Source organism: Musca autumnalis, unplaced genomic scaffold (genome assembly GCF_047663935.1).
Source record: "Musca autumnalis isolate F117 unplaced genomic scaffold, ASM4766393v1 scaffold_3, whole genome shotgun sequence".
Classification (NCBI taxonomy): domain Eukaryota; kingdom Metazoa; phylum Arthropoda; class Insecta; order Diptera; family Muscidae; genus Musca; species Musca autumnalis.
Window position 1 is genome coordinate 77,339,016 of NW_027411866.1, and position 11,049 is coordinate 77,350,064.

Sequence of the window (11,049 nt, forward strand, 5' to 3'; positions counted from 1 at the left end):
TTTCAGGTAGTTATAGTTAGCTAAGTGAACTTTTAGGTATTTGAGGTTTTCCTAGGTCAAAAACATTTCCACCTAAAAAACGTTGGAACTTTTGGAACAAAAAGAAAAAACTATTCCGTATTAGTTCAGAATATTTCATGGCGGAGCACAGAGGGGAAATTTGTGTTAAAAGTTGATCAAAAGCCCTAGAAAGCTCATTTATAGTCCGATTGACATAAAATTTTGCACAAAGCATATCTTCTGTACAAGGATTAATCCTATAGAAAATAATGAAAATCGGTCCAGATTTGGATGCAGCTTCCACATATATTCGCATCTGATATGAGATAAAAATGCACCAAAATCACTGAAATTTGACACATGCAACCTGAACTAGCCTAAAAAAACATTGAGCCAATTTTCAAACAAATCGGTGCAGATGTATATATAGTCCCATATACATATATTTCATTCCAAATTTTATTTTTTGAAACTTACTTAAATTAAATTTTTCTCAATTCACATTATTGAAAATAATGTCATTTTAATGTTCACCTATCTTCCTAGTTTTCGAAAATTTACTTTTGGTTGTCAGTATGGCAAAGATTTAAAATCAATCTGAAAATTTTAAATGCTAATCTTGTTCGGAGACTGTACAAAAACAATAAATCTTGAAAAATATAAATTTTCGCGAAAATAATGTCATTTTAATGTTCACCTATTTTCTTAGTTTTCGAAAATTTACTTTTGGTTTTCAGTATGGCTGAGTTCAATCGACTGCTGCATTGGATTGGTTAATCTTACAAAGTCGAAGATGGTTATAGCAAATGTAGGAAAGAGTCTGGTTACCGTTTATCAACATTTTTTCATAAAAAAACGATTTTCATATTTTGAGTTTTGAGCAACTTTAGGCCTATGTTTCCCCTCTGTGCGGAGGCTACCAAAAGTTCGGCCCGTCCAAACTTAATGTTTTTCATTGTTTTATTTCAATTTGCTTTGCACATTTTCATTCCTTTAACCCCCTGTTTTTGTAACTAATTTTTGTTCGTTTATATATACCTAGACTAGCAAATGCCCGCTACTTCGTATGCGGAAAGGAAACGAAATATATATAAACAATATTTAATACGGGAATGGTGAATACTGGAGATTCTGTTGTACTAAGACCTATTTTTATTACCAATATTTTTTCGATTGTATTCAGAATTAAAAAAAATCTGCCGTATCGCATCCCTACACAGCTACCATATTTTTTATTGCGAATTTCCAAAACTACGTATAATATTGCAAATTTCTGATTTGACTCCTGGTTTTACCCCTTCACTAACACAGCATTCCCTTCCAGTACGAATTTCCAAACACTTAACTTTATCTCACCCCTTCACAACAACAATCACGCACATTCACAATTCAAGGTTCTAGCTTTAGCGGTTTCGCCCAGAACCCGAATAGGTCCGTTAAATTTTCGGCATTCAAAATGGCCATAAAATCCACGTTTTCGATTATCCCCATATAACGGCACCTCTCGGCTAAGTGTATTTTAAAAGAAGAACAAATGTATATTGTCCAATTTTCTTTAAATTTGGACCTTGAATACTCAGAGGATATAAAAGTTTAATTTAACAACTCTCCACTTCAATCCACGTTTCTTAGAAGAGATGTTTTGAAAATCTTTTTGCACATTTTCCAACCGAAATTCGGAATTTGTGGCATGAAAGGTTAGAAAACTTCTTTAAAAGAAATTGTACTTATTGTGCACGGGTATGTCAACCGTATATAACGGAAAATTTTTTGAAGGCATTTCAATTTAGGATTTTTTAATATCAGGGGGTAAATACCTTCTAGTTAACAAAAATGTCGCATTGGACCACGTTTTTAAATTTACATACCAAAGCGGTCAGAACAAAAAACATTTTTTGAAAAGAAACTTCACGTTTGACTACTTAATTTCAGTACATTATTTATAAACTTCCTAGGCGTTAACATTAAAACAATGGAACAATATTCAGTACAATTTTTCAAACTCAGAACTTTGTCTCAAATTTTAGAGCGATCTTCATAACAAATATTTTTCCATTTCGTATTTTTTTTACAAATAGCGTATTTCCAAATTATATAATCCCAATTCTGTCCCTACACCCAACACCAAATTTAGTACCTTAACTATTTAAAGTGGTTTTGGTACCAACATGTTACCCAACTTTTCGTACACATAGGTAAACGTTTTAAAAATTACTTCCTTATATTCAACATATATCCTAACCCCAATTCACTTTTCCAGTTTTACCAGTTCCCTTGAAACCCATTTGGGGACTATTTAGTAGTTTTTGTATAAATAAGTACGAATTTTCAAAACCTCCTCCCTATCTCCACTCTAAACACAAATTGCTAATCTAATACCGAATTTCAAAATTCCAGTTCTACCCTTTACAAAATCACAAATTGTACAAAATTCTATACCATATAGCAAATACCAAAAGGTACCAAATTTTGTACCATTTAGCACTTTTCGTACATGATGTCCAATGTAGTTCTATTTCGATTTAGTATTTTTCGTATACTTTTAATTCGAATTTCCAAAAACCTTTCTTTTTTACTCTCCATCAGTGACCTTCATTCCAAATTTCAGGATTCCAGCTCTATTCGTTCACCCAAATCCAAATTGTACTAAATTTAGTACCATTTAGTACTTTTCGTATTTACAAAAACCTTTCATTGTTACTCTTCATCAGTGACCCTCATTCCAAATGTCTGTATTCCAGCTCAATCCGTTCACCCAAATCCAAATTGTACTAAATTTAGTACCATTTAGTACTTTTCGTACCCTTATAGTTCGAATTTACAAAAACCTTTCATTGTTACTCTTCATCAGTGACCCTCATTCCAAATGTCTGCATTCCCTCTCCATACGTTCACTCAAATCAAAATTGTTCTAAATTTAGTACCATTTAATACTTTTCGTACCCTTACAATTCGAATTTCCAAAAACATTTCATTGTTACTCTTCATCAGTGACCCTCATTCCAAATGCCTGTATTCCAGCTCTATCCGTTCACCAAGATCCAAATTGTACTAAATTTAGTACCATTTAGTACTTTTCGTACCCTTATAGTTCGAATTTACAAAAACCTTTCATTGTTACTCTTCATCAGTGACCCTCATTCCAAATGTATGTATTCCATCTCAATCCGTTCACCCAAATCAAAATTGTACTAAATTTAGTACCATTTAGTACTTTTCGTACCCTTACAGTTCGAATTTCCAAAAACCTTTCATTATTACTCTTCATCAGTGACCCTCATTCCAAATGCCTGTATTCCAGCTCTATCCGTTCATCCAAATCTGAATTGTACTAAATTTACTACCATTTAGTACTTTTCGTGCACTTATGGTTCGAATTTCTAAAAACCTTTCTTTGCTACTCTCCATCAGTGACCCTCATTACAAATTTCAGGATTCCAGCTCAATCCGTGCACCCAAATCCAAATTGTACTAAATTTAGTACCATTTAGTACTTTTCGTACCCTTGTAATTCGAATTTCCAAAAACCTTTCATTTTTACTCTTCATCAGAGATCCTCATTCCAAATTTCAGGATTCCAGCTCTATCCGTTCACCCAAATCTGAATTGTACTAAATTTAGTACAATTTAGTACTTTTCGTACCATTATAGTTCGAATTTACAAAAACCTTTCATTGTTACTCTTCATCAGTGACCCTCGTTCTAAATGTCATTATTCCAGTTCAATCCGTTCACCCAAATCAAAATTGTACTAAATTTAGTACCATTTAGTACCTTTCGTACCCTTGTAGTTCGAATTTCCAAAAACCCTTTGGTACATCTAGCTCTCCACCAGCTCTCCATCAGTTACCCTCATTCCAAATTTCAGAATTCTAGCTCTTACCGTTTGCCTAATACAAAGGGTACCATATTTAGTACCTTTTAGTACTTTTCGTACACTTCTAGGTCGAATTTCCAAAAACCCAGCCTTATCTCACCCCTACACACCAACAGCAACCTACACCCAAAATTTCAACTTTCTAGCTTCAGCGGTTTCGTCTGGGCGCTGATGAATCAGTCAGTCAGTCACTCACCTCACTACTCTTTTATATATATAGATAAACGAACAAATATTAGTTAGTAATAGTTAGTAATAATTTAGGCATCAATAGCTCAGGCCTTAGATGACATAGAGACTTAATTCTTCGTAGATGCGTTGTTTTTCGTTATTTTCAAACATATTGATATATGATCCCATATTTTATTTTTAATCACTTCATGCTTCTATGTATGTTTAAATGTGTTGTAAATTAAAAATTATCAGATTTAAAAAAAAAAAAATTTGACATATTTTAGGTTTTATGGATCGAATAATGCTAAATTAAAAATTGAAAAATGCTAAAAAATATGCTAAATGCTAAATGGATATTTCGCAGCTAAATACAAAAAAATAATGCTAAATTTAGCTGCAAAAATGCTAAAATGGCCACACTGGCTACCAGCAAAATTTCTGCAGGTAGAAAATGGCAGAACTGATTTTTCGACTTTTGTTTGACGATTGACCTAAGAAAAAGTCGAACACTGACAACACTAAATTAAAAACTGTGAAATAAAAGACGAAAATTGATTTTTGTATTAGGTATACGCAGTGAAATGCTATAATCGATTTTTCGATCATTCGGTTTTTGTGAAAAACTTAAAACTCGATTTTCGGTTAGTCGATTATTTGAGACTGTTCAAAAAGTCGACTTTCGAATAATCGTTAACCGCAGAAAACCGATTATAGACGAATATAATGTGTGTTCGTTTACTCAAAATTTGTACAAATTGTTACTGGATGTTGTTCGTTTACTCTACAGTACAATGCAAAAGACCTTAGCCGATTACAAGAAGTTACTGAACTTGTACAAATTTGTACAAATTGTTGAGTAAACGAACACACCTATAATCGACCATTTTCGTTGATACGATCCGTGATGGTTATATGTACAAAAAATTCCATCGATTACGCGGTTTTATTACGCCCAATAGTCAACGACTGATAGTCGACCACGATTATTAGTCGACTACGAATAATAATAGACTACAAGTAATAGTTGACTCCGTCTTCCGAAAGTCGATTAAGAATAATCGATTATCCGGTTTTCGCACATTCAATAGTCGACTACGACTTTTAGAAATTTTAGGGCTAATGACCGATTAATCGATTAACCGAAATCGAGTTTACGTATCTCTATTTTGTATGTTTCTTTTCTGACATTGCTGCCGGATCTACCATTCTTTCGTTCCTTTACTTTTCTGGTAAAAATGTCATGAGAGAGCTGACACTTTTCTGTTTTACCACTCTTACCATTAAAAAGTAAAGGAATAAAGCTTATCAATATCGGTTCGGTAGAAAAAAAGTTACAGATTTCCACTACAGATATGACTTTAGCAAGAATGTCAATTCCATTTGTTCACGAAATCATTTCTTTGGACTATTCTTCTTCTTCCTCTGGTTGTGTGTGAGAGAAAACAAATTCTTCTTCTTCCTCTGGTTGTACACAGCAATTTGAACATTATGCTTCACACTAATTCGTAAACAACAGATCTAATCGTTAACTCTTTTCGTTCTCAGTTTCTATCGGTCGTTCTTTCCTTTTCGTAGCGTGGAACGCTTTTCAATTTGTTTGCTTATTTATTCTTCGCTTTTCTTGTTCAGCAAGCTCAACCTAGAAGCAATTTCAAATTATTTATTGGATTTATTTGCAGAATTAAGATTTTCAGCAAGTTAAGGTAATTGAAAATTCTAAATTTTGTTATAGCCGTGTGAAAGTGAAAGAATTTTGTAACTTTGTTGAATAAATCTGTTGAAACTGTTTAGCATAGCATTTTCTCTTAACAGCTAGGCGAATTAATTTATCACTTTTTCTTTTGTTAGATTTTCATAACAATTGAAAGTTTAGATAAGATAGCAAATAAACAAAACAATTCAAAAGGCTATAAATTTCATTAACCTGTAATTCGTACTTGTTTAATTTACCTCCTCGATATGTATTATTCCTGCCATATATATTTTCTTGGAATGCACTATATGTAGAGGGTTTTTCTGAACAATAATTCCCTGTAAATTCTATTATTCTGTCGTTTCAATTTAAAGAATAAAGTTAGAAAACTTTCCGGGAATTTACGTTCAGAATAGCCTCCCTCCATAGATTTGCTAGTTAACATAAATAATTGTTTTTTGATTCCAGAACTAAAGGCCATGAAAATAAACTGAGAAGGGAAATATTGCAGAATGGAAACAGTATTGCTGACGAATATTAAAAAACTGTATGAAAATGAGCTGTATGCCAGTGTCATAACCGCCGTAAGTAGCATCAATAGCAACAATTTAAAACACTCTTTTTAATTTGTGCACCACCTTTTTCCAATTATAGTCAAGTTTGCTGAATACCCTATTGCAAAATGAACGTTCCTTGGCTACACCAGAAATCGAATACAATGTATTGCTGTTCCACGCAAATTCATGCTATCAGGAGAAACAATATCGCATGGCAATTAAGCAATTTAATGCTGCACTCCTAATGCGTAAATTTATGTCACGCTATAAAAATTCCCATTTAAATACAATTGAAAGTACATATGAGCATTTCGGAGAAACGGAGACCCACTATCGCTTGGCCATGTGTCACAAACATTTGGGTGAGAATGCACAGGCTATAAGTGCCCTGCAAGCATTACCACAAAAGAGCAGGACTCCAAAGGTGCATCTTCTACTGGCTAAGCTAATACATCATGGTGGTTCCAATTCAAGCGAAGCTATTTTGAATTATAAGGAAGTTTTACGTGAGTGTCCAATGGCATTGGAAGCCATAGATGCATTATTGGAGTTGGGTGTTGATGGCATTGAGGTGAATTCATTGGTTATGAATGGTAAGATGGCAAGGTGTGCAAAAGAGGTAGAGTGGGGTTAATATTGTATGACTTCTTGTTTTATTCTTACAGCAAGCACCGTTCCCAAAAATATCGAATGGCTTAGTACCTGGATAAAAGGTCACGCTCAGCTGTATAGCCGCAAACATATGGAAGCCTCCAAAACTTTCCAAAGCATTAACGACAAAACCAAGTTTCATCAAAATGAAAATCTCATAACATTGATTGGCAAATGCTTCTATTACTATGGAAACTCTACACAGGCCCAGCATTATTTGGAGACGGCCGTCATGTTGAATCCATATAATTGGGAGGCAATAATGCCCCTAGCTGTCGTCTTCGAATACAATCAAAAGTTACAAGAACTGGAAAAATTAACAGCGCAATTGACAAATATTCATGAATTTACATCGGGTCATTGGTTTGTGCTGGCGCAAAGTTTCTATGCCAATGGAAAATTGGATAAGGCAGCATCTTTTGCCAACAAGGCCTTATCGGTTAATCCACGCAATGTCGAAGCCCAACTCTTGAGGGGTAAAATTTGTCTACAAATAAGACGCCACAAAGATGCAATATATTTCTTCAGATCTGCTCAGTGTATAGCCAATTATCGTTTTGAGGTTTACAAGGGCTTGTTTCACTGTTACGTGGGCATGAAGAGGGCTAAAGAAGCCCAAACCATGTGCGCTTTAACCGTGCGTTATTTTAGAGAATCTCCAAGGAGTTTAGTGGTGAGTATGGCGAACAACTGAGTGTAGATGGAATGAAAGAATCAAAGGAATTTTTTGCTCCATTTTCTCTTTTAGATGTTTGCTCGCACATTGGTCAACTCCTCGCATCCCAATGCTAAAAAGAGTGCTAAGAAAGTTGTTGCTAAGGCATTGGAAATTGATGAACATTATGCTCCGGCAGTTGCGTTGATGGCTGAACTATGCCATTCAGAGGGTGAAACTCAACAGGCGATTGGCTTGTTAAAGAAACAAGTTATAATCTATCCACATTATAAACTGTTTACAATGTTAGGTGATATTTTGGCACAGGAAAAAGATCTTAACGCTGCCTTGGAATATTATACCACAGCATTGAGTAATGAACCCACATATCAACGTGCTCTGGATGGTGTTAACGCCTTGGGTAAAGCACAATGGTCATCAAATACGAAAAATGAACAGGACACTTCGATGACCTCATCAGCTAATCAGGATGATGAATGGCCCATAGAATGTGATGAACCATCTGTTGAGGCTGTGGAGCTATCATCGCCAGCTGTACAAAATGATGATGATGAATCGGATACATTTTCAGATCCATTCTGGCAAGATGTTAATGCGGAATTAACGAATTAGTTTTAAGCAAAACATAAAAAAATATTCATTCCCCCATCCCTATTTCCCCATTTTTTGTTTGTACTTCATTCATATCCTTTATATACTCAATATGTATTTTGAAAAAAAAAAAAGAAATTATTTGTTTGAAAGAAATGCATTTTATTTCAAGAAATTATTATTTTGATTTGCAAGCAACTTCCAAAAAGGGAGCGACCCTGACTCCGAATCTGACAGCAAAAGCGAAACCTCTTCAAGACCCATACTGGAGGAGACTGTACCGAGCATCCATTGGCAAAGGGCGACAATTAAATCTTCTGAAAGACCGGGGGGCTCCGAAAGGAAAGGAGCGGCGACTGGAAAGGAGCCGCCATCAACTTCGTCAATGGAGTCAAAAGCCATTACAGGGACGAGCTGTATTATGTGATGATCGATGCAACGACTGCATAAGATTACCAGGAAACCATCGAGAAAATAGTCAACGATATCCTTTATATACTCAATATGTATTTTGAAAAAAAAAAAAGAAATTATTTGTTTGAAAGAAATGCATTTTATTTCAAGAAATTATTATTTTGATTTGCAAGCAACTTCCAAAAAGGGAGCGACCCTGACTCCGAATCTGACAGCAAAAGCGAAACCTCTTCAAGACCCATACTGGAGGAGACTGTACCGAGCATCCATTGGCAAAGGGCGACAATTAAATCTTCTGAAAGACCGGGGGGCTCCGAAAGGAAAGGAGCGGCGACTGGAAAGGAGCCGCCATCAACTTCGTCAATGGAGTCAAAAGCCATTACAGGGACGAGCTGTATTATGTGATGATCGATGCAACGACTGCATAAGATTACCAGGAAACCATCGAGAAAATAGTCAACGATAAACCCTTGGATCACATCCTACAAGGGAGTGAACCAATGAACGAGCTTAATGTCTTGGACCATCATGTAAACTCGGGGAAATTGTTAGCAGAATCGAAAGCCTCGGGAAGGCGTCCATTGAAGCTGGTGCGGAAGGATGACGTCTCTTATCTGACTAAAATTCATGGAGTATGGCAACCAAAACCAGACTTTGGCGGTGTAGAGATTTGAGGTCTCTAATAGGGAGGACCAAGGGGATGTCAATTTCCATGTGGTGGCACTTGATGATCTCTCACTGGCTAATCTGACAAAGGGCATGACATTTACGTCGCAATTAGTGAGGAGAGTATACCAAAAAGCCATGAAGTTGAAGTCCCGAGCGACACACAAAGGGAGTCGAAATCATTAGTGACTCCCAAGAAGCCAATTTATTAGAGGACTCATGATTAAGGTCATCTAAATAAACTTCCATCGGAGTGAAATAGAATACAGTAGGCTTTCTACAAAAGAACAAGGAGGTATCTTCAAATGATATTCATAGGAATGCATTTTTTATTAGAAAAAATCTCGTATAAATACATTTAAAAGTAACAACTAGATATTCATGTAGTTACTGCTTTAATTCCTCCCTTATACACTCCTTCACAATTGTTTCTTTAACAACTTAAATAATTAACATTTTACCGATCACTCAGATGGTGAACTTATTTATGCTGCATTTTCAGATTCCTTTTCACCATTTTCTGCCGCGCTGGTATCCTTCTTAGCTTTATCCTTCTTCTCTTTAACCACTTTGCGATAAGCTTCCAAATCTTTGTTAAGCGGATCTATAAAACTTTCAAATTCCAGCTGCTTTAGAGCATCCAAGATATTTGTAGCTGTTATGGTTTTGTGATTCTGCTTGCGTGCCAATGATGTTGAGGTAGAGGTCAAGAATATAACAAAAACTGATGCTGCCCTGGCAATCGCTGATCTAGCTTCTTTGGAAACGTTGGCGCCATCCGGCAAAGCATCCTTTAGAAGCCGAGTAATTACAGCATTTGGCAAATTTAAATCTTCAATGCGTTCAACCATTGTGATTATGTTATATTAGAATGATAAGAAACAGGAACCTTTTAATAAAAACACAAATATACAAAAACAACAAATTTTTCCGGAGCGAGGTTTTTGCAATGCTGTAAAACTTAAATATTTTGGCGCAGAATGTTGTGGTCGAACTGTCAAGTCTATTCTGTAAACAAAAAAATATCAACTGCCTCCTTTTCCTCCTCATTCGCAATTTTCACATTCCAGTTTCTTCGTAATTGTAATGTAGAAACGACCAAATGCTGAAACATTAGCTTTGTTCCAGAACTAAAAAGTTTTTACAATTTTAACCACTTTTACACATTTTACCCGAAAAAGCGTTCCCGTACACAAAAAAGTTGTAAAATGTTCACTTCTCTTTAAACAAAAATGGCGCTGAATGACGCTCTCTTTAAAAACTTTTTACACGAGAAAAATGGTAAAAAAAAATGGTTGCCGGCCTCTGGCTGCGACTTTGCCATTTGTTGCAGTTTAGGCCCTATAGATATGAGTTCATTAGCCGGATTAAGCGCATTTTCAGGTTTTATTTGTTAAATCCAGCCAAAATCTACCAGATTTCCCATACAAAAGTAAATCCTCGTATTCGGTGGATTTGTTTTAAATCTGGCATAAATCCTCGTATACAACTCTGTTTTTTGCAACATGTTGCTAGAAAATACAAAAAGTTGCAAGCTGGCACAAGAAACAAGGTAGATGTATCGGTGAATTGCTACACTAAAAATAATTTAAAAATTTGTAAACAAGGCGGAAAAATTAAAGCTGTGTTCCTTTACTTACCTGAGGTTACCATTTTAACCATTTATTACCATTTTTAACCTGCAAAGCGTTCCTTAACCCCGAAAAGTGGCAAAACTGGAAGCAATTTTTAAGAGAGTAATAGCTCATTT

General features: G+C 35.3%; 2 protein-coding genes across 2 annotated transcripts; one reads left to right on the top strand and one right to left on the bottom strand.

The window, feature by feature from the left end:
- Nucleotides 1-5,219: 5,219 nt before the first annotated feature.
- APC7 (anaphase-promoting complex subunit 7) lies at nucleotides 5,220-8,375 on the top strand. Its single transcript, XM_073971894.1, has 5 exons — nucleotides 5,220-5,754; nucleotides 6,213-6,328; nucleotides 6,399-6,894; nucleotides 6,967-7,625; nucleotides 7,701-8,375. The coding sequence occupies exons 2-5, from the start codon at nucleotides 6,257-6,259 to the stop codon at nucleotides 8,238-8,240; spliced, it is 1,767 nt and encodes a 588-aa protein (XP_073827995.1). The 5' UTR covers nucleotides 5,220-5,754; nucleotides 6,213-6,256; the 3' UTR covers nucleotides 8,241-8,375.
- A 1,235-nt stretch (nucleotides 8,376-9,610) lies between these two features.
- On the bottom strand, nucleotides 9,611-10,326 carry Chrac-14 (DNA polymerase epsilon subunit 3 Chrac-14). Its single transcript, XM_073971895.1, has one exon. It carries the CDS (start codon nucleotides 10,148-10,150, stop codon nucleotides 9,785-9,787), a length of 366 nt encoding a protein of 121 aa, XP_073827996.1. The 5' UTR covers nucleotides 10,151-10,326; the 3' UTR covers nucleotides 9,611-9,784.
- Between the last annotated feature and the right edge of the window lie 723 nt (nucleotides 10,327-11,049).

Bases quoted from the DNA above. Each gene is read 5' to 3' on its own strand.
- APC7 (XM_073971894.1), top strand. From the start codon at position 6,257: ATGGAAACAGTATTGCTGACGAATATTAAAAAACTGTATGAAAATGAG. The intron at 6,329-6,398 runs GTAAGTAGCATC...TTCCAATTATAG, and splicing joins ATGCCAGTGTCATAACCGCC to TCAAGTTTGCTGAATACCCT. The intron at 6,895-6,966 runs GTAAGATGGCAA...TTATTCTTACAG, and splicing joins GAATTCATTGGTTATGAATG to CAAGCACCGTTCCCAAAAAT.
- Chrac-14 (XM_073971895.1), bottom strand. From the start codon at position 10,150: ATGGTTGAACGCATTGAAGATTTAAATTTGCCAAATGCTGTAATTACT.